At 45.9% G+C, this 23,281-nt stretch overlaps 1 protein-coding gene across 6 annotated transcripts in view; it reads left to right on the forward strand.

The window, feature by feature from the left end:
• The window catches only part of IL15RA (interleukin 15 receptor subunit alpha), a 36,367-nt gene extending 13,294 nt beyond the window's left edge, over window positions 1-23,073 (forward strand). The window contains exons 2-7 of one of the 6 annotated variants that reach the window (XM_040248260.1): window positions 6,585-6,779; window positions 8,563-8,655; window positions 11,543-11,734; window positions 12,305-12,337; window positions 20,029-20,104; window positions 22,217-23,073. In XM_040248260.1, the coding sequence (XP_040104194.1) occupies window positions 6,585-6,779; window positions 8,563-8,655; window positions 11,543-11,734; window positions 12,305-12,337; window positions 20,029-20,104; window positions 22,217-22,400 (773 nt within the window). In that variant the 3' untranslated portion in view covers window positions 22,401-23,073. The remainder of the gene's footprint in view (window positions 1-6,584; window positions 6,780-8,562; window positions 8,656-11,542; window positions 11,735-12,304; window positions 12,338-20,028; window positions 20,105-22,216) is intronic. The other 5 variants (XM_040248261.1, XM_040248263.1, XM_040248264.1 and 2 more) reach the window with 5 other exon arrangements.
• The last annotated feature ends 208 nt before the right edge of the window (window positions 23,074-23,281 follow it).

Consider the following 23,281-nt stretch of genomic DNA (forward strand, 5'->3'; position numbering starts at 1 on the left):
CAGAGCAGCGAAATAAACATTAAAAAAAAAAATAAAAAGGTGACCAAGTGTAGAAAGAGTGGAGGCACCACTACTGGCCCCCGGAGAAATGAGGAAGAAACTCTAAAAGGTGCGAAGAGAGGTAATGAGGGGCAGTCAGCACCATGAAAATCACGATGAGGGAAATAACCAAAGATTTTCCTGACCAAAATGTAATCGTGGTCTGAGCTGTAGAGGGCTCCTAGAGTTTCCTTTAAGAGGAAATCTCAAGGAAAGGGCCCCAGGCACTACTCAGCTAGTGATTATTTGGATGCTTACTTATTTTTTACTTTTATTTATTCCGATACAACCTCCAACTCACCAGGAAGTTGTAAAGACAGTACAAAGCCCTTCTGAATACTTTTTACCCATCTTTGCCAACTGTTTATATTTTGCCCCATTTTATTTTTTTCAAATCTGTTCACGTGCTTTGTCGGGTCTTAGTTGCGTCATGCAAGATTGTGGCGCACAGACTCTCTGGTTGTGGCACGTGGACTTGAATGCTCCATGCCATGTGGGATCTTAGTTCCCCAACCAGGGATCAAACCCGTGTCCCCTGCACTGCAAAGCAGGTTCCTGACCACTGGACCACCATTTTATTTACTGTTTCCCCCTCTCTCTAAATATATGTACATTTGCATATTTATATTACAGGTACTTCTTCTGAAGCATCTAAACTGTTTGCCACATTATGCTTGAAATATTTATGCCTAAATATTTCAGTGTATATTTCCTAGGAACACATTTTATTACATACCTTCCTGAAACACAACACTCTTACCAGATCACAGTATGACTATCAAAATTAGGACATTTAATCTCGGCATAATAATATTATCTAATACAGGGTCCATTTTTTCAAATTTCGTCAGTTGTCCCATTAATGTCCTTTTAGCTGTCTTCTTCCTAATTCTGGATCTAATCTAGGACCACGTGTAACATTTAGTTATCTCTTTAGCCTTTTTCAGTCGAACATTCTGTATGTTTCCTCATGGTTAGATTCAGGTTATGGATTTGGGGGAGGGAGACCACAGATGTGATCCTGTGTCCTTGGCAGTGAATCAGATCAGGAGGCATATGACAGCTGTATATCCCCATGTTGGTGATATTACTTCTTTTTATTTAATATTTTATTTATTTGACCACACCGAGTCTTAGTTGCAGCATGCAGGATGTAGTTACCTGACCAGGGATCGAACCTAGGCCCCCTGCATTGGAGATACAGTGTCATAGCCACTAGACCACCAGGGGGAAGTCCCTGTGATGTTATGTCTGATCATTTGGTTCAGGTGGTAGCTGTCAGCCTTCTTCAAGGTAGTTACCATTTTCCCTGTTGTAACTGGTAACCAACTGTGGGAGATATTCTGAGACTGGATCGGTCAGGACTGTGGTCCTAAGGATCTAGGAGGAGCAGAACCACCTTGGACTGCTGTGGGAGCCAGTTACTGTCTAGGTGAGCTGTCCTTTCTGCATCTGAAGCCGGAGCCTCCAGGTCATGGTCTGGTGGGAAGACGGACGTAAACCAGGGGGAAGCAAGAGCCCCCTGGGAGCCAAGAGGCAGAGCTGGAACCCATGTGGGTCCTTCATCTTCCCTCTGAGACTCCTCATCCTGGAGCTGGACACACCTGGCCCAAAGGCGGGAGAAGCTGCAGCAAAGGGTCACAGGCCTGGAGGAGCTGCTCGGCCGCCCGTGGGGGCTGCAGATGAGTGACAGCAGGAGCTGCAAGGGCAGCCGTCTCCCAAGTGCAAAGGAACAGGAGCGCTCCTTCCGTCCTGCCAGGGCGCTCACACACATGTTTATCGTGTCACAGGTTAACTATGCATCTAAGGTGAAGTCAGGCCACTGTGGAGAAGACTGCCTCTTTACTGAAGCCTGCCCAAAACTTAGGATTATTACATATGCCATAAACTTAGGTACTTATACATGCAATAAACTGTCCCACCCACAGAGCAGGCAGCTTTGCAGAATGACACGCTAGCGTGGTGACCTTACACTGTGGCAGTAATTCTCGTGGCTCTTCTCGTGATACAGTTGCCATGGCCTCAACCTTTTAAATCCCCTTGAGTGACAGGGCAAGTGTTTTATTTCAGAGTGCCACAAACACTCAAAGTTGAAATCCATTGCCCTAAATGGAGGAAAGAATTTCCAGATTTAGAAGATGTAGGACAGTGTGCTGACACACCATCTCAAATCTGAAGACAACATAGAAAACAGTGAAGACAAAAAAAAAAAAAAGGTGACCAAGGAAAGATCAATAGATTCAAAGCATGGTTCGAAATTGGAATCCGTGGATGAAGCTGAACTTGAGGACTACAAGACGAATAAGAATGTTTGGGAAGGGATTCAGGTGAACAAGGTGCAACCCAGACACCAGATGGAGAGAGTGGAGGAGGAAGGGAGTACACCTAAACAGCCAGACTGCTTCTCCCATGATCTCTGTTCACACAAGTTAATAGGGAAAAAGATTTGTTTTAGAAAACTGGTACATTAAAATAATGATTATCTTAGGATCTCATTGAAAAGGGAATGAAAATGCTGTGTCCACTATAGAATCACTGTAAGTGAAGAGAGCATTGTCAGCATCAGGATGGAGTGATAAAGGACAGCAAGCTGGATATGATAGTTTTAAAAATGTAGTATTAGGAATCTCTCTTGTGGTCCAGTGGCTAAGGCTTCATGCTCCTTGATTGGGGAACTAGATGCTATATGTGGCAACTGAGACCCAGTGCACCCTAAATATGTAAATAAATATTTTAAAAATCTAAGATGTCGATGGGGTTTTAAAAGAAGAGTCAGGGTTGGATTAAGACTGAAAATCAAACAATCTATTTTCCCTTCTGAGACTAGGAAGACCAAAGTAAAGCCTGGAGTGACTGACCCACTGGACTCAGGTGTGCTCAGGTGTGTTCAGGTATGAGGATGCTGACACCTTGGCAATACACCCTGAAGCGGGAGGGGAGGGTCTGACAGCTGACCCAGTGGTAGCTGGCCTGTCTGCAGACTGCTGAGCACTTGGCAGTAACTGTTCCAACCACACTCTGAATGCAGAGCTGGCTCCCTCTGATCTGATGTCTAAAGAGGCCCTCCTAGCCAGGATGTGGCAGAAGGGGTTCAGGAGGTGGTGATCCTGAGAGGTGAGTGCGTGTCCCACTGATTCTGGCAGTGATTCTCTGACATCTGCACCTAGGTTAGCAGCTGGGGAGTATGGAAACCCAGAGGGCACTTTCTGGAGGAAAAGATGGGCAAGCCCTGGGCAGAGGGTCAGGCAGGAAAGCGGAAAGCTAGGGCTCCACGCAGAGGCGGCATGGTTTTACAGTGAAAGCAAGGAACACGCTCCGCGTGGTTTAGTTCTCCTTTGTCCTGTGATTTCTGACTTCCTGTTGTGGGGTATTTTTAAATCCCATCCCCCACTTTTTTATTATGAAGTATTTCATATATTTAAAACAGTATATAGTATATATACATGACTGATATTCTGCTGGTTCTCATCATTGGTGTGGCTTTTGATCTGTGGCCAGTGGTCACCCCACCGGGTCCTGGTTAATGCCAGCAGCTATTTTGATTGTTCGCTCTCTGAATCAGGCCACTGTCTGGTTGCTAGCTATTTGATTGTTACCCCAGCATATATCATGGAAAAAAAAAAAAAAAACCTTGTGTACACATCAGCAGAAGAAACAGCATTACAAAATATTTCAAAAGCATTTTTAATGGGTAAAGCATTTGCACCATTAAAAATTCAGAAAGCATGAAAAGGCAGCAATCTTATCCCTCAGCTGCCTCACCTCCAGTGTGAATAGTTTCTTGTGTATACTTTTGGAGATTTTATGTATAAACAAAAAACTGGATATATGTATTGCTTCATTTCTCACTGAGGGTAGTGTGTAATACACAGCGCTCTGTCCCTTTTCTTCCAAACCTAACAGATTATCCTGGAAATCTCTCCACTTCAGTGCATAAATAACTTTCTTTCTTTCTTTTTCTTTTTTTTTTTTTCTAATCTCTATTGTAAAGCGCTGGGTAGGACTTCATGGTATAGTGGTGCTATAATCTCTATTGTGATTTATTTATTCTCCTACTGATGACATACAGGGTAATTTACTGGCTATTTTAATGGATAACCTTGTACACACTCACTTCATAAATACACCAGTAAGGCAAATCCTAGAGGTGGAACTGCTGAGTTCAAGGGTATACGTATACGTGTTGTAACGTTTCACAGGAATGCAGATATAGCTGTAAAATAAAATCCCTGGGAGCAGAATTGCAGGGTCAAAATGCATGGGTATTTAGATTGCAAGTATGTTTCACTTGGGGCTGTATGAGCAACATAGAAGTAACGATGTAGTAACCAACTTCTGGCTCTATTCCAACTTGGGAGCTGAAAGCGCTGTCTTAGGTAGTTTTATTTTACATTTCCTTCATTATGACTGAGGTTGAGTATTTTAAAAATATATTTAAGAGCATTTGTATTTCCTTTCTGTCAAGTTCCAGTTTATACTCTTTTCCTATTTTTCCTTGGGATTGGCAGTCTTTTGATTGACTTTCAGGAGCTCTTGACATGAGAGAAGTTAACCCTACGTGATAGAAAAGCAGTTGTTTTTCAGTCTGGTCATTTGTCTTCTGACTCACATTGAGTTTTGCCATGTGGGGCAGTTTTTCTTTTTATGTGGGGCAATATCACTTTTGTCAACCTCAGTTACTCCAAGGAATGCCCTAGTTCTGTGCTGACTCATTCAGCTGGTCTTAGTAACAAGGGCAGTGGTTTGTTTCAAGGCTACACAGCCTGGAGCAGGCCGTTCCTGAAAGGGGCCAGGAAGTAAATAATTTAGATCTCTGTTGCAAAAATTCAGTCCTGCTGTTGCAGAGTGAAAGCATCTATCTTCATAAACAAATGAGCAAGGCTGTGTGCCAATAAAACTTTATTGGCAAAAGTAGATGGCAGGCTGGATTTGGCCCTCCGGCCCTAGTTTGGACCCCTGGCACAGGGGCAGTTAGGGCGCCTTCCTCCTCCAGTCTGGGAATCCAACCGGCGCTACATTCAGTCTTCCCCTCAGAGTCCCTCCCTGGCAGAAAGATTACTTCACTCACCCCCTGCCAGAGTCCTAACCCTCAAGACGCTCCAGCTGCTCAGCAGAGACTTATTCATTTCCCAACCTGGAACCCGAAGTCAGCTCCCCAGGCAGCTGTGGGCAGCCAGGCACCCAACCAAAGAGACACTTGGCTCAGACACACCCTTCAGTAACTGAGAAGGGAGCCTTCAGGATGATGGCAAATGCTATTGAGGAATTTCCCCCTGTGGGACTTTCCCTCCAGCACAGCCCACTCTCAGCTGCCTCAATCACCCCACTTATGCGAGGCTTGCCCTCAGAAACTAGCTCTCCCATCTCTTCCATGCACAAGAAAACCTAATAATGTACTGAATTGATAGGGGAAAGAGCATTAAGAAGTCATACAGTTGTTTCAAGTGGCTACAGAAAAATCTTGCTTTGAAACTTTAGCTGCAATAGACTCTTCCTGGCTTTGGATGGGACTCAGTCTTAAAGGAGGCTGCTTTGGAGGAAAGGTGGTAACCTGGCTGGGTCCTCACCTTGTAAGAACTGAGGACCCTTGTGAGGGAGGGCTTTCCTGAGGAAGTGGCATTGAACTAAGCTAGGAAGGGTGGGATGGGTGAGGCAGGGGGGCACGGTGAAGGCATAGGGAGTGGTGATGGGCCAAAGGCCAGTGTGGCCAGAGGCAAGAGTAGCTGGAGAGGCAGACGGGGCCAGCAGAGCCTTCCTCAAGGGTCCGTGTCTTAAATCCAGCTGTGGATGGAACCCACTGTAGAGGAAAAGGACACAGAACTCTGGGACTCGGGTGACTGTAGGGGTGAGGGAGGGCTTTCCTAAGAAAGTGACATTAAACTCAGGAAAGATGGCAGTGGGCAACCAGGAAAGAGTGAAGTCATCAAATATGCATTTATAAAGATGCTGCTGGGGACTCCCCTGGTGGTCCAGTGGTTAAGACTCCACATTCCCAATGTGGGGGGCCTGGGCTCCATCCCTGGTGGGGGAACTAGATCCCATACACTGCAGCTAAAGATCTCACATGCCACAACTAAAGATCCTGAATGCCACAGCTAAGACCCGGCACAGCCAAAGAAATAAATACATAAACTATTTAAAAAATGAAGATGATGCCAGCTGCCTTGTGGAAATGGAAGGTTTGTTAAAGGTAGCAACCTGGAGCCTGTTGCTGTTGTTCAGGCAAAAGATGCAGGGTAGGAGAGAGACAGAGGTGGATATGTTTGAAAGATATGGAGGCTGGAGACATGGGGGTGGAGGACAGGGAGAGGGGTCTTCACTGATGCCCCCTGGGCTCTAGTGATGCTCAGTGGCTGGCTCTTAAAGAAAGATCCTGGACCACTTCTAGATGGTGGGCGCCCTTACTCGACATCTTCCACATGCTTGAATCTGGGGGGTGGGATCCCCAGGGTCCCTCGGGTTTAAAGTTACTGACTTCCACCCAAGCATCCCGAAGAGTAAGCTGCAGTCTGCTCATATCTTCCCTCTCATCTACACTTCTGTAGGCATCACCTGCCCGACTCCCACATCCGTGGAGCATGCAGACATCCAGGTCAAGAATTACAACATCAACTCCAGGGAGCGGTATGTTTGTAATTCTGGCTTCAAGCGTAAAGCTGGGACCTCCAGCTTGACCCAGTGTGTGTTTAATGAGACCGCGAAAGTCGCCCACTGGACCACTCCCAACCTCAAGTGCATCAGTAAGTGGCTGTCCCCCTACTGTCCCTCCACTCCTTTCGCCATGGGCACGCAGAGAGCAGACCGCAGTATGGGCAGCTGATGAGGGAGCCTACACGTCTGGGTTGAGGACTGAGGCTAAAAAAACCAATGGGCCTCTAAACAGCTCAAAGAGGGGGAACTACGTGGGCTGTGGGGGTCACACAGTTCTGGATTCAAATCCTGGCTCTGCCACATAACCACCCATGAGACCTTGGGCAAGGGCCTCAATGTCTTTGATCTCTTGGTTCCTCATCAAGAAAATGGGCCTGATTCATCAGGTCCTTTCAACATTGTGGGTTGTAGGAGGAGTAAGCAAACCCTGGTAAATATTAACTGTTATTACCATCAGTGCTTTAGATCACAGAAGCAAGAACTGGGCTACAGACAGAGGAGTTTGCTCATAGCACCCTGCTCCCTGGAGGGCTGCCTGATTCCTCCCCAGGAGACAGCCCACAGGGAAATCACTGCCCTTCCTCCCCGGTTGATACCTGCCCTGAGAGAAGTGGGAAGACCCATGGAGCAGAGACCTCCTGGTCCAGACATTGTCTAGGATCCAGCCAGAGCTCCAGACCAAGAATGAGGAGAGATCTATGGAATTTCCCCACCTTAAAAAAAAAGAAAAAAAAAATCCACAGCTGGATAACCGTGCCAGGAGAAGTCAAAGAATCTTAGAGTGGAAGCCAGCAGGGTTATTTTCAGGAAGACTAAGCTCTGTACTCTAGAGAAGGAAAGAGCAACCCATAGTCTTCCAAGAGAAGGATGCGTTAAATAGTTACTGCACACAAGGTGTATGTCCAGGTGGGGTATGTTCTCACCTAACATTTGTGGACATTCTCAGCTCCTTTCCAGGGAAAGCAGACAAACGGGGTTGTTCAAGAGCAGATTCATGGCTGGGGGACTCCTTGAAAAGCCAGTCTTTCTATTGAATCTGTAGCATTGAGTTTACCCTGTGCCCCTGCCCTGCCACCACGTGGCCACCGTGCAGGGCTCAGAGGCCAGGCAGGCCTTCTGCTTGTAGCAGAGGCATCGCTGGGCTGGGAACAGGGTGCCCACCGCATGGACAATTGGGCCCATGGGAATGGGCTAGGTGAGGCCAGGTCTGAGCAGTAACTTTGGGGAGAGCACGGCAGTCTTCCTCGGTCTAGCCCGGGGACCCATTGGAACTGTAGTCCAGGGGCAAAAATCAGGGCTTCCTACTGTAGAGAAAGTGGGCGTTTCCTCAATGTTCCAATTCCTCTGGGTGAATGAATCAAGGATGCTGAACTGAACAGGGTGGGTTGCAGGGTGGGGCAGGGGGAAAGAAGGATGGGGGTAAGCCTAGAATCATAGATGTTTAGAACCAAAGACTAGGGGAACCTTTAGGTCTTAGCCCCCAAAGCTCCACCTTTTACTACTAACCACTCCCTCCATAATTTCCCCAACAACTTGTGCCCAAAACAATCAACTGAGTAATCATTTGTTTTCTCATGCAAAAGCCAGCGTTAAAAAGCTGAGTTGATGTCATTGCTATCATTCTAGCCAAAGATAAGACACTTGCCTATGAACTTGTGCAGTCTGCACTGGGAACTGCGGACGAACAGCTGTTTATCTCCTGTGTTTCTGGCCAGACCTGGGCGGCCAGATGTGTCCACTTTAAATTATAAATGTATTATTTGTTTAAAGTATACATTTATTACTATTATTCTTTTATCTACATCTAGTTCTGAAGCCACCCCAGGTTCCACCCTTGGGATCATAAATGCTGTGTGGTTATCCTCTCTCTAGGAGACCCCTCCCTGAGTCACCAAAGGCCACCCTCCACAGCAGCGCCGACAGGGTTGACCCCAGAGCCAGAGAGCCCCACCCCCTCCGGAAAAGGTAGGAATGCTGCAGACTCTCAGGATTCCTATCCTCGGCTGCCCTCAGGTCCACAGAGAGCCTGCAGATTCGTGAACCACTGCCAGGGTTCCACTGCAAACACCCCTTATTCACATCAAGGATAAGAACTGACATTAACTTCATTTTCTCTTTTAAGCCAAAGTTGCCGGACAACCAGGCTTCATGGGTGCACACTTCATAATGGTTTAAAATCCACTCTTACTAGGCCAGATCATACTTCGTGGTAGATGTGTAGCTTCGAGAATAGGGGGTATTGGGGCTGAGGTTCTGCCCACCTTGCATATCAGCCTTCCTGGGCCTCATGGGCACTGGCAGAAAACCCAACCCTCCTGGATCAGAAACAGAGGACTCTCTTGCCTGGCACTGCAGGCAGCAGGCCACTGGCAGGTCTCATCAAGTCCCTCATCCACACGTGCCTTAAGCAGGCCTAAGCAGGTGCCCGTGTGGGCGGCGGACATCCCTGGAGAGGAGGGAGCTGAGCAGGAACCTGATGTTTTACTGTTGGTGTGAACACATCTGCCCTGTGCTCCGGGGGCAGGTACTATCTCCACCTGCCAAGGCCATCTAAGCATCCTTGAAAAGATGGCGCCTCCACTGGCAAGACGTGCAGAACTGGGAGAGACCCAAGCATACCATCTCCCAACAACCCTACCTGTGATTGTTTTGGTACACACGCTTGCACAAAGCTGCCAGGGTTCTGCATTTTGACCAAGTCTTAGGCAAACTCTACCCTACTTTCCTCTGCACTGTTAAGAAAATCTGAGCTCTTGGATGCAAAATATCCTGGGAAGCCTTGCCCTGTGTCTTCTGACACCCTCTCTTGACTCCTGATTCTCTGTGGCCCATTACCCAGTGTGAGGTTTTTATTTATTTATTTATTTTGGCTGTGCTGGGTATTTGTTGATGCTTAGGCTGCGGCGAGCAAGGGTTGAGTTGCGGTGCATGGGTTTCTCATTGCTGTGGCGTCTCTTGCTGTGGAAGCACAGGCTCTAGGAGCCCAGGCTTCAGAAGTTGCAGCTCGTGGATCAGGAGTTGTGGCTCGAGGGCTCTGGTGCGCTGGCTCACTAGTTGTGGCATCTAGGTTTAGTTGCCCTGTGGCATGTGGGAGCGTCCTGGGCCGGGGATCAAACCTGCGTCTCCTGCGTCGGCAGGTGGCTTCCTTACCACTGAGCCATCAGGCAAGCCCCAGGGCCGGGCTTCTCCTGGCCCCGTCCCCTCCTTTCCCACCAGGCGCAGCCATCCCACAGTGGCTGACAGCGCTTCTAGGGCTGCCTCCCTCGAGAGCCAGTTCTTAACTGAGGATGCTCACTGAGACCTCCTGGAACTCTGGGTGGTCTGGGGAGCACGTGGTTACTGGAGCTCCAGAAGCTCTCCTGGGACCCTCAGGGGGCCAGGGCTGAGAACCATCGCTGAAGGGAAGGTGGAAGGGTGGAGCAAGGGTTTCCTTCCAGGAAAAAGGAAGCTGATGACAAATAGGAAGAAGAGGCTGGGGTGCCCACAACCCCTTTGACCTGAGTCACACCTGGCTCAAGGGACCTCTCTCAGCCTGGCCTTCATGCCCCAAGCACTTGGCAGATTGCAGCCATGCAGGGAAATCTCAGGTGTGAGTGTAACCTCCAGGGTGGGTGCTGTGACCGGGGCACCTCCTGGGCCTGCTCCAGGTCAGGGGGAGCATGGTCTGCAGAGCGCCTAGGCCCTACGAGGTGCTGACAGAGGGTGAAAGAGCACGATGACTCCTCCGGCGCACGTGGCTGGGAGAGCGTGGGGCAGAGGCCCGAACAGGGGGCCGGATAGCCCAGGATGTGCAATCACAGCTTCGCCTCCAGGGCTGGGCTCATCAGGACTGTATTATCACCCTGGAAGACCCACTCAGCACAGAAACAGAACAGCAGGGTTGTGCCACTGCAGCCTACAGGCTGTGCCAGCTGCTGGCCAGTGCAGGACGGGAGATCAAGGACCTCAGTGCAAGGCAGGCGGCTCAGCCTTCTCCCGGAGATGGGTGCCGAGCCGGGACGCATCCCTCAGGCCCACTCTCGAAAGGTCAGATGGGCTGAATCCCAGGTTCCCCTTATTTCAAAAGTTTTGTGCAAGTATGTAAAAAGTAAACTAAAATTAGCATCCTGAGGTCTTTGGCAAGTACAGTTCCACTTTTCTCAACTATTTTTACTCATTCCCTTCTTGGGTGCACTGGCTCTTCACTGCTGTGCGAGGGCTCTATCTAGCTGTGGTGGATGGGGGCTACTCTCTATCTGCAGGGCTCAGGCCTCTCACTGCGGTGGCTTCTCTTGTTGCAGAGCACGGGCTCAGTGGTTGAGGCTGGTGGGCTCTAGAGCACGGGCTCAGCGGTTGAGGCTGGTGGGCTCTAGAGCACGGGCTCAGCGGTTGAGGCTGGTGGGCTCTAGAGCACGAGCTCAGCGGTTGTGGTGCATTGGCTTCGTTGCTCTACAGCATGAGAGATCTTTCCAGACCAGGGATCAAACCCCCTGTTCGCTGCATTGGCAGGTGGATACTTATCCAATGGATAACCAGGGAAATCTCCAATTCCACTTGTTTGTCTGAGCTGGGTCTCCTGGTAACCACTTCTCCAGTGCCTGATTCTACTCAAATCTTTGAGATTGTTAGCTTATGTGGCCCATGATAAATAGTCATAAATCCACTAGTGTCCGCAAAAGCCTCTTGGCCATTCAGAACCGACGAAGATGTTACCCACTCAAGGGATCTTCCCCCAGAGCTGTGGAGGAGTTTGCTGGGAGAGGGCTGGCCGGGGTGGGCTCACGGGAGAAGGTGTTGGTCCACTCTCTTCTGAAGCTCAGAAAAGACACTGTTCTCAATGTTTTCATTGTCCATGTCTTGCACTCCCCTGCAGAGCCAGATCTTACTTCCAAGTCAGACACCAAAGTGGCCACAAGGCCAGCTACTGGACCAGGCTCCAGGCTGCCATCCACAGCTCCTCCTGTGGGAACCACAGGGGTAGTCAGTAAGGAGACCACCTACGTCCCAGCTCAGACAGCAGCCAAGGCTCCGGAACACACACACCCGGCCTTGCAGGACACGCCCGGTTAGTGCTGGCTTTGCCTGCTGGAGGAGAGCGCAGCTCCCGGGGGCTGTTTCTGAGACGCGGGTGCAGATCCAGAGTAGGCCGATCACGTCACACCATCCAATCCATAATCAGGGTGACTGCGTGACCCTCTGCCTCCTGCTCTCTGCCACAGCCTTCTCGCTCCAGCCTCTGTTCTATGCTCCACCTGCTTCCCTGCTTCAGAGGGAAGAGAACTGTCTCTGCCCACACTAAAAGTTGCATGGCAGAGCCTTTGCTGCAAATCTGATTAAGATCCGCCTCCTCCTGACACGAGAGGACGCTTTCTGCCATCTGGAGTCATGGTGTGAGGGATAGGGGCACGCTCTCTGGGTAACCTGCATGTTCTGTAAATGCGCCTCTGACTCCTAAGCATGGCTCAGCATGGAAACAAGTGATCCTGGTTCCGTGCTAAAGTGAGTCTGATTTTGCTGGTTGTGAATTTCTCAGGGCTTTAAGATGAGAGCCAAACCGTCCCGGAATTCTCCTGCTTAGAGAAATTAGTGCCTTCAGGACCATGGCAATAACTGAGCTGTAATCTCTTCTCCGCAGGTGCATATCAGTACAATCCCAGTGTTATGACCGGTGAGTATTTTCCTTGGTCCTTTGTAGTTATGTTTTATCTGCATCAAGTGGTGGTGTCTATGTTCAGGGGACCTCAGTGCCAGGGTGCTGGACGGTCCTGACTTACGCCCGCTGTTCCAGTGTGGTCACCAACAGCTGCCCCTTTCACTCTCAGAAGTGTCTCTGTGTAGATGAGTTACATGACTGCGCTGCTTACAGTGTGTGCAGAATTCTAGGTTGGCTATTTATCTTAATGTTGGTAGGTTCTCACTGTCAGGCAATTGGTACAGAAGCCAGGGTCAGTGCACCACAGGGCACCCTCGTGCAGCTGTTCAGGCCTACTAAGTGGGGGCTAGACTGTCATTCAGGACCCACTGGAAAACCAGTTAACATCATTAAATGATGTTCTGACATGAGCCGCACTTATCTTTCACAGGGAGTTAGCACTATACACTCAAAAGCAAGAAGTTCGCCTTCTTGGTATAAAAGGCTTCTTTACAGAAGACATATGACTTTAAGGCTGGGAGAGAGAGAAAGTCCCAGAGAGTATAAGGAGGAAAATGGAAAAGTGCTTGCAAGAATGAAAGACAAAGAGGAAGGGAAGAGAGAGAGAAAAAAGGAGAGGGGAGGAAACAGAAGCTGGGAGAAATGCAAGGAAACAGAAGCAGGGAGAAACGCAAGAAATGCAAGGAAACAAGCAGGGAGAAATGCAAGAAATGCAAGGAAACAGAAGCAGGGAGGAACGCAAGAAATGCAAGGAAACAGAAGCGGGGAGGAATGCAAGCTTTCAGTGAGGAAAGAAAACTATAATTTCAACGCAGGCAAAAATTAATTTCTAATTTCTATTCACAAGTTTCCTGGCTAGAGAATGATTCAAGTTTTTGTAGTTATATTTTATCTGCATCAAGTGTGTTCTGGGAAACAACCAAGTGGCTTTGGTCATTTTTGCATTTAGTTGATTAGAATGGTTTTAAGAACGATCGAAACATATGCCAATGCAAGATATTTTTAAAAGGCTCTCTGGAGAGTGTTTTCATGGAAAAACTGTGGTGTTTAATGACAACGATGTTGAAACTAAAGTATGTTTATCATTTAAGAGGTGGCCAATAAGTAAGAGAGATGACCAAATTTTTCTCCTTGTGTCACGTTACATTAATTTTTCTACAGACTTTTACATTTTTTTAGTCATTTTCTTGAACTGTTAATATTTGCCTAGGGCTTAACAATTAAAAGTTATAAAAGGCTGTACGGTAAAAAGCCCATCTCTGACTGAAAGTCTCCTTGCAGGCAGGCAGGAACTCCTGCTACTAGATTTCAGGATATCCTTCAGAGAGACTCAATCTGTAAATAGCATGTAGAAGATACCCGATACAGTTAGGTATATTATTTTCACTATTCTGCACCTTGTCTTTACCTAATGGTATGTCTTGGAAATTTTTTCACATCAATAGATCAAAAAACCACCTCATTCTTTCCAACAGCTCAGGATGTTTTATTATATGGATTTGCCACAATGTATCTAGCCAAAACCCCTACTGGGCCTTGGAGTTCCTTACATTCTTGGGCTATGTGACAAAGGAGGACTAATTGGAAAAGCTTGTATCACTTCACACATGGGCAAGTTTGGTGGCGGTGCTGGTTTAGTCACTAAGTCACGTCTGACTCTTGTGACTCCACGGACAATAGCCTGCCGGGCTCCTCTGTCCAGGAGATTTCCCCGGAGAGAATACTAGTGTGGGTTGCCATGCCCTTCTCCATGGGATCTTCCCGACCCAGGGACTGAACCTCCCAGTTTCTTGCGTCTCCTGCAGGGGCAGGTGGATTCTTTACCACTGAGCCGGCTGGGAAGCCCTTGTGCAAGTCTATCTGAAAGAAAAAATCCTACAAAACTTGAGGGCCATTTTTTTTCCAGTGTGGATTTCCAAATTATTTTATTATGAGATCTAATCTGTATTTCTTTCCAGTTCATGACTTTCACTGGATTAAAATATCAACAATTCTCTCCCTTATTCTAAAATGCCAGATAATAAACATTAACTAAATACCTATAATAGGCAAAGATAGCTCTGCTCAAGGAACTGTGGAAATACAGAGATTAAAAAAAAACACTTTAAATCTTTTATGTGGCATGAATAAGATTTCTTTCTTCCAGACTGCTTAATGTAAACACTAACTGTGATAGGCCTAGTCAGCAAAGACATGAAAAGGAGATCCATTTAATTTTCACCAGCTAAGAAGATAGGAATGAAAACTAAAACCCTGCTAGGTGTCTAGAAACAGTGATGAACAGTTTCTCCAAAGTATGTCTGTCACACACAGTCCCAGCCACCTGGGACCTAGGAGTGTGTCCCGCCAGGTACAAGAGGCAGAGACGCTCATGACACTTTGGGTGTTGGTAGGGGCTCCTGTTTCTGCAAGAATAAGCCACTGATTGATCATCTTTGGAAGACGATATAAATAATGTTTTACCATAGCAGTTGCTCAGTAGATATTCATGTAATGTTTTAATCAGTCCAGTTTACCAGTCTCAGTTCTTAAAAAATGAATTATATAAATGATTATCACCACTTTTATGTGTTTAAAGATTTTTTTTGATGTGGACCATTTCTAAAGTCTTTATTGAATTTGTTACAATATTGCTTCTGTTTTATGTTTTTGGCCCCGAGGGATGTGGGGTCTTAGCTCCCCGACCAGTGATTGAACCTGCCCACCTTGTATCGGAAGGGGAAGTCGTAACCCCTGGACTGCCAGGGAAGTCCCTTTCACAACTTTTAAAAGTGGCTCTTTTAGTGCAACAAAATGGTAAATAGTAAATGTTCCAGAAGTGAGTGAGCAAATACTCATTGGAGTTTGAGGGCTCTAACATTTTAATACATGTTGAGGGAAATGGTCCTCATTTCACTATCTTCTGTATCTATGCACTCACTTGGCAGCCTTGTTTTGTAATCAGTAACCTTATTTGATTATTCCAATGTCTGTCTCTGCTCCTTACCTAGGCTATTTTGGAAGATTCCTGGTTGTGAAATAAAAGGATAGAATGTCAGCTACGACGGCGTTTTCCCTGCCATGTCCATTTAATGCCCCTGAGGGGAAGGGTTCATTTTTCAGACTGTATTATACCTCCATCTTTCAGAGCAGAAGTACATCTGCTGCCGTTTACATGCTCAGCCTTTAAAGGGACTACCTCTATATCATATCATTCGTCTGTTCAAATGATACAAATTGAGCTCCTATCTTGTGCCAGATGTGGTCCTAAGCTGCAACAACATGCAGATTTCTCATTAAAAAGTAAATGGCACTTTACATGTCCTTCAGCTGCAGTTCAGTCGTTCAGTTGTGTCCAGCTCTTTGTGACCCCATGGACTGCAGCATGCCAAGCTTCCCTATCCTTCACTATCTCCCAGAGATTGCTCAAATTCATGTCCATTGAGTCAGTGATGCCACCCAACCAACCATCTCATCCTCTGTCATCCCTTTCTTCTGCCACCTTCAATCTTTCCGAGCATCACGGTCTTTTCCAATGAGTGGACTCTTCTCATCAGGTGGCCAAAGTACTGGAGCTTCAGCTTCAGCATCAATTCTTCCAATGAATATTCAGGGTTGATTTCCTTTAGGGTTGACTGGTTGGATCTCCTTGCAGTCCAAGGGACTCTCAAGAGTCTTCTCCAACACCACAGTTCAAAAGCATCAATTCTTCAGCACTCAGCTTTCTCTGTGGCCCAGTTCTCACATCCATACATGACTACTGGAAAAACCATAGCTTTGACTAGATGGACCTTTGTCGGCAAAGTGATGGCTCTGCTTTTCAATGTGCTGTCTAGGTTGGTCACAGCTTTTCTTCCAAGGAGCAGTGCTTTTTAATTTCATAGCTGCAGTCACCATCCACAATAATTTTCAGGCCCAAGAAAATAAAGTCTGTCACTGTTTCCATTGTTTCCCATCTATTTGCCATGAAGTGATGGGACCAGATGCCATGATCTTAGTTTTTTGAATGTTGAATTTTAAGCCAGCTTTTTAACTGTCCTCTTTCACTTTCATCAAGAGGCTTTTTAGTTCCTCTTCACTTTCTGCCATAAGGGTGGTGCCATCTGCAAATCTGAGGTTATTGATATTTCTCCCGGCAATCTTGATTCCAGCTTGTGCTTCATCCAGCCCAGCATTTCGCATGATGTACTCTGCATATAAGTTAAATAAGCAGGGTGACAATATACAGCCTTGACATACTCCTTTACCTATTTGGAACCAGTCTGTTGTTCCATGTCTGGTTCTAACTGTTGCTTCTTGACCTGCATACAGATTTCTCAGGAGGCAGATCAGGTGGTCTGGTATTCCCATCTCTTTAAGAATTTTCCACAGTTTGTTGTGATCCACACGGTCAAAGGCTTTAGCGTAGTCAATAAAGCAGATGTTCTGGAATTCTCTTGCTTTTTCTATGATCCAATGGATGTTGGCAATTTGATCTCTGGTTCCTCTGCCTTTTCTAAATCCAGCTTGTACATCTGGAAGTTCTCGATTTAGGCACTGTTGAAGCCTAGCTTGCAGGATTTTGAGCATTACCTTGCTAGCATGTGAAATGAGTGCAATTGTGCTGTAGTTTGAACATTCTTTGGCATTGCCCTTCTTTGGGATTGGAATGAAAACTGACCTTTTTCCAGTTTTTTAGCTTGCAGAAAGTTAATGGTTTAATTCCATCAATTAAGTATTTATTGATTACCCACTCTGAACCCAGCACTTCCTATGTGCTCAGTACAGGAAGACACAAAAGAGAAACCATTGCCAGGGACTAAGGTGTTGACATTCTCATTTCATAACTGCCTTCAGCAAATGCAGGCACACAGCATGTCAGATACCCTACCATCTGACTGAGCTAGTTTGCAGGTACTGCCAAGAAATGACGATTCCCTGGATATGCACTGAGAACACTTTTTAAAAACTGAAATATAGTTGATTTACAACAATATGTTAGTTTCAGGTGTGCAGCATTTTTGTAGATTACATTCCATTCATGTTGTTACAAGATAATTGTCTGTAAGTCCTTGTGCTGTACAGTATATCTTTATTGCTCATCGATTTTATATATGGTGGCTTATATCTGCTAATCCCCTACCTCTAATTGGCCCCTCTCTCTTCCCTCTTTCTTTTGGTAACCACAAGTTTGTTTTCTCTGTGTCTGTTCCTGTTTAATATATACATTCATTTGTATTATTTGTTAGATTCCACATATAAGTGATATCGTACAGTATTTCTCTCTGACCTATTTCACTAAGCATAATATACTCTAGGCCCATCCACACTGCTGCAAATGATAGAATTTCATTCTTTTTTTATGGCTGAGCAATGTTACTTTGTACATAAATACCACCTCTTTATCCATGCATCTGTTCACAGACATTTGGGGTGTTTCCATGTCTTGACTTGGAAAATAGGGCTGCTATGAACACTGGGGTGCACATATCTTTTCAAATTTGTATTATCTGTCAACTTGTTGATGGTGGCCATTCTGACTGGCATGAGGTGGTACCTCACTGTGGTTACAGAGGACTCCTTCACCCACACTGAACATGGTCCACTGGCCACCTCAGCCGTCTTCTCCACTGCAGACCCAACATCACCGTAGGCTGAAGGCAAGGCAGGGGCTGCTGCCTTCTGGCCTCCTGTGCAATAATCCAGCTTCTCCTTCCTCTCTCAAGCTAATCCTCCTTCTTTCTCTGTCTCATCAAATCTCTTTTCCTTTTTCTCCAACCCACGCAGCCTGGTAGGAAACATACAAGGGTGGAAAACATGACAGCCGATGTATTAATGCATTGTTTTGGCAATTCTGGTTTCACTCTCTTTACTAAATTTGGTGATTCTTGTTTCAATTTCTTTACTACATTTGCCTGGAAATAACTAGGGAAGGAATCAAGTGTCTGAGTTCCAGGGGCTGAATTCAAATTGCTTTGTCATATCATTGGCTCAGGACCCCTCTGTGCCCTTGAGTCTGAGTCTGCAGCTTCTGTTCTCAGTTAGAAACAGGAAGCAGCATTGTGAAACTGGAACTAGAGTTAACATCAGCTCGCCTTTTCCAATAAAACTCTCCGTGAACAGTAAATGCATGCCAACCTGATTAGTCAATGTGAAGGAATAGTTTACTGGAGGGTACATCTCTGCTAAGAAATTTGTCTTTTAGTCATGATGATGATTAATGTTTAATCTAGAAGCTCAGAACAACGTTCACTAATTTCTCATGTTTTCTCTTACTTCTTCTGGAATAGCTTTTCTAAGTTTTATTTACTTAGATAAATAAAAGTAGTCTTGTTTTTGTAACTTTAGTGTCTCTTCTGATTAGAGCGTCATTGCAAAAAGATCCTGGGGTGGGGGGAATGCTAACTTTTTAAAAAAGAAAATAAAGTTATCTACAAGCCCAAAGAATTACTTAATACTTGGCATATATTCTTCAAACCTATTTTGTGTATATGGACACATACGTGGTTACTGGTAATTCTTTTATTCATTTTTATCTCAACCAGATTTTTCACTTAAGACTTTGTAGACATCTTTCTGTGCTAACAAATGTAGATTTCAAAGTTTTGAAAAGCTGAATACTACTCCATTGTATGGGTATGCCACATTTCATTTAACTGTTTACTGATAAGAGTTTAGATTAACATTTTAAAAATTATTTTAAACAATGCTTTAGTGACCACTCCTTTGTATGCATTTCCCATTTTCTTAGAATACATTTCTAGAAGTGAAATTAGAGTCAAAAGGAATGGTCTTCTTTGAAGCTTCCGTTACACATTGCCCGTTTCCTCTCCTATCCTGCAGAAATCTGGGTATGTTCCCTCATCTTATCTCTAGCTGTTTTTGATGACAGTTCTAGTAGTTTAAGGCCAAGTCCTTGCACACACAGTTGTGGCCGTCTGTCTAGGCGTAGGTCTGAAAAGCTCAAGGCTCCAGGTGATCAATATGCCTCCTGGGTCACAGTGAGAGTCCTGGGTCTGCAGTTGCTCAGGTTGTCATCTTAAATTGTTTAAAATTTATTTTTGGCTGTGATGGGTCTTTATTACCGTGTGGACTTTTCTCTAGTTGCAGTGCTCAGGCTTCTCGTTGCAGTGGCTTTCTTCCTCATGGAGTACGGGCTCTAGGGCGTGCATGGGCCTCAGTCGTTGTGGCTTCTGGGCTCTAGAGCACAGGCTCAGTAGTTGGGGTACTTGGGCCCAGGTGCTCCGCAGCAAGTGGGATGTTCCCAGACCAAGGATCGAACCCATGTCTCCTGCATTGGCAAGTGAATTCTTCACCACTGAGTCACCAAGGAAGCTCCAGATTGTCATTTTAGATGCAGGGCACATTGGTGATTTTTGCAGGGAGATTTCACAATATTAAGGCAAACTGGCCAAATCTGCTGGGAACTTCTGATTGATAACAAGTGTTTTAAAAATAGTACTGTTTCACCTGCTCCTGGGCTCAGCCCTCTTGCTTCCACATGAAGGTCCCACCCTCTCTAACAACTCCCAAACAACCACTGTGGCTGTGTTGGCAGGAAAGGAGTGTCCTCTCTGCCCTGATGTAGAACAGACAGAACAGCGTGGATCTTAGGATCTGTTAGTAACTGTGAGCTGGTTGGGAAGGCATCTGGATCTCTCTGCAGAAGCGTAAACTGTACAGAATTTTCAGGCTCAGGAACGCTGGGACTTTGAGCAGGGTGCTGACTCATTCTGCTCTCTTTCCAGCAGCTGTCTCCACACCTGTCGCCGTTGTCTTTGTAGTGTGCCTAGTGTTTCTTCTGGTACGTTGCCTGAGGTCAAGGTGAGTAGCACAGGAGACCCACGCTGCACAAGATGCTTCCTCCCCCAAGAGCAGGGTTGCATCTGATGACCTAGGTCTGCCCTTGCCAAGGAAGACCCTTTCTTGGCTGGAGATGTGGGTGCTCCCACCCACTCTGTGCTGGGCAAAAGGAGTGTCCAGGCCAAGTGGTCACTGAGTCAGGCCTGTTCCCTTCACTGTCCAAAGGCAGCCTGCAGGTCACTGGTCAGAATCCGGGCAGCCAGAAATCAATGGACGGCATGGGGCCAATTCACCAAAAGCCAATTCAGAAGGAAAGAATGTGCCAAGTAACTGATTTGATGGACGTGCAGTTTGTATGATATATTTACGGATTGTTCTTCTTGAATGTACTTGTTAAATACGTACACACATCCCCATAAATAGGCTCATACATGTTGACCTTGGCATTTCTAATACTAGAAATTCTATATTTCAGCAAGACTGTTTCTGCCACTTGCTAAAATTTCAGCTTTTATTTTTCTAATCTTTAGGCACTTTTACCATTTCTTCATAAAAGCCTCAAATAGCGTATTAGCCTTGACTCTGTACTTCCATCAGCTGGTAGCCAGTATTTTACTGTTCCATAGTGATATGGCTATTCCAGACATATCAGGTGTGTTGAAACTAAACTTTTAATCACTAGTCACAAAAATTTCTTCCTAAATATTATATCAATATAAAGATTATACCACTCTTTGAGCCTAACTTTGACAAAATGAATATTCCATGAAATGGCACTGCAAAGCCAAAATATAAAACAGCTATCAAAATATTCACACACATCTTCAAAAGCTATTAATATCACCCTAACCAAAAAGAAATGCCATAAACTTCACAGTCTAGAAATCAAGAAAAGAAAGCTGATATTTTACTTAAAAATTCATCAAAAAATCCCCCTAAATGCCAAAATATTTGTGAAATAGAAAATTACTTTTAAAAGGATTTTAAGAATATCATTACAGTTAAATAATTTCTACATAAAATGTATTTAGAATTATTCTTAGGAGACAGAATATATTCATTGATGATATTAAAAGAGAATAAATACACAATATTTTTAAAGAAGACATTAAAAATATATTCTTAAAAAGAATTTGTAAACTTGATAAATATGACCAATAAATATGCTCCTAAGAGGAGTGCATCAATATTCACTGACTGTACTTATGGCAATAGTCATGAATGTATCTTTAAGAACTGGTAAATATGATAAACATTGTTGCTTGGCCGTGTGGTGAGCTGATTCTTTCCATAAGCTGATTAATTTGCAAATGGGTTATTAGGTAGATTAGTGATTCAACAAATTGGGTTTTAGAAAATTGGTTTTGTAAACTGGCCTAGAGTTCTGATTCATAGTTTAGGCCTCACTCCAAGGAGCTCAGGTGTTGACTCTACAATGTCCTGAAAATTGCTTCTTCTCAGGAGGCAGACTGTGTAATCCACAGGTCCGCATACTCAGGACCTAAAACACACATCCAGTGACAGGTGGGGAGGCATGGGATTAAGATTCTCTGCATCCCCTACTCCTGGCTTCTCAAGAACTGATGAATATATTTGTTTATTTATTTTACACTTACTAAATAAATGTCAGGGCTGCCCTGGTGGCTCAGATGGTAAAGTCTCTGTGTACAGTGTGGGAGACCTGGGTTCAATCCCTGGGTTGGGAAGATCCCCTGAGAAGGAAATGGCAACCCACTCCAGTACCCTTGCCTGGAAAATCCAATGGACAGTGGAGCCCCGTGGACATGGGACCACAGTCCATCGAGTCACAGAGAGACGGACATGACTGAGTGAGCTTCATAACCGTCACATCGCTTTTATCAGGACTGTCAGTGCTGGCTTGGCCAGGCTCTGGTCACTCACTCCTCCCATGGCATCTGGCACTGGAACCACTGCCTTTTGGCAGGGGGCTGGCAAGGTGGGGGGAGCTGCCCCCACAGTGCTGGTAAAACTGGGTGGACAAAGGGGTGAAATGCAAAATAAGATCTAAAGGCCACCTGCGAGGGGAGGAAGTCTGGGTGCTCTCCATCAGAGTGTCCGAAAGGAACTGTTTGTTGACACAATCTCTCCTCTGTCAATTATCCTGTTTTCCAGGCGAGCCCACCAGACACCCGGTGTTGAGATGGAGCACATGGAGAGTGTGCCGATGACCATGGGGGCAGATGCCAGAGGGGAGGACACGGAAATCCACCTGTATGGCCTAGGAGGCTCCGGGGACGCCGAGGCCAGCAGCGGCCGCAGTGAAGGCCCAGCTCTTCCCCAGCCAGAGAGGACCTAGGGAAGACTTGGGGCGCTGGCCCCAGGGGAAAGACCCCCAGGGTGAGGAAACATCTGGCCGTCATTTTACCGACGGCCCAGCTCAAGCATCACCCTTCCTGGTGGGTTCTCTGGGCTCAGGACAGATGCCCTCTGTCTGCCTGCCTTGCCTGCCTGCCCTGGGCGTAAGGCCCAGTTCCCGAAGTCCCAGCCATCAACAGTTACCCAGGAGGGAGTGAAGGCCTCAGGGCTTCCTATCAGGGCTTTTATTTCATCATGACATTTATTCAGGACAGCTTGTCCACTCGATTCAATCCCATTCCTCAGCCTGACCTGCGGGTTACAGAGAAGAAACACACCTGAGGCTCCAAGTGAACTACAAGACTTCTCCTGGATTGGGAGGTGTTAACAAGGATGACACCAGCATTTCAACTTGTAAAACCTTCTCTCGGCCAGGTGCTCTGCGTGCATGGAAAGGGAGCAGAGAGAGACTGTGCCTAGTAGATCCTCTAGATTTAAGGATTCAGAAAGAAGAAAACTTAACTTGGTGATGTTTTTCTATAGATGTGCATTTATATTTATACCCTTGTCTTTTATATCTACATATTATAAGATTTGTATTTTGAAACTGTTCCTTGTACAAACAATATAAAATGTCTATTTTCAATTAAAAAAAAAAAAAGATTGTACTGAAAGAATCACTGATGAGAAATGTACCACAAAGAAAAAAAGATCAGGAATGCAGAGTCCCACATGACTCAGGTCAGCTTTTCTCTCTCAACGGAGGAAAAAGTCTTGCCTGCAGCCGAGTCAGACTGTGGCTTTGGAGAGTTTCTGGTAGTGTTTCCACATGAGAAGCACGTGCCTGTCTGCTGCTCATGCTGTCCCTTTGTTGCTTTCTTT

The sequence above is a fragment of the Oryx dammah genome, unplaced genomic scaffold (assembly GCF_014754425.2).
Source record: "Oryx dammah isolate SB20612 unplaced genomic scaffold, SCBI_Odam_1.1 HiC_scaffold_10, whole genome shotgun sequence".
NCBI classification, from domain to species: domain Eukaryota; kingdom Metazoa; phylum Chordata; class Mammalia; order Artiodactyla; family Bovidae; genus Oryx; species Oryx dammah.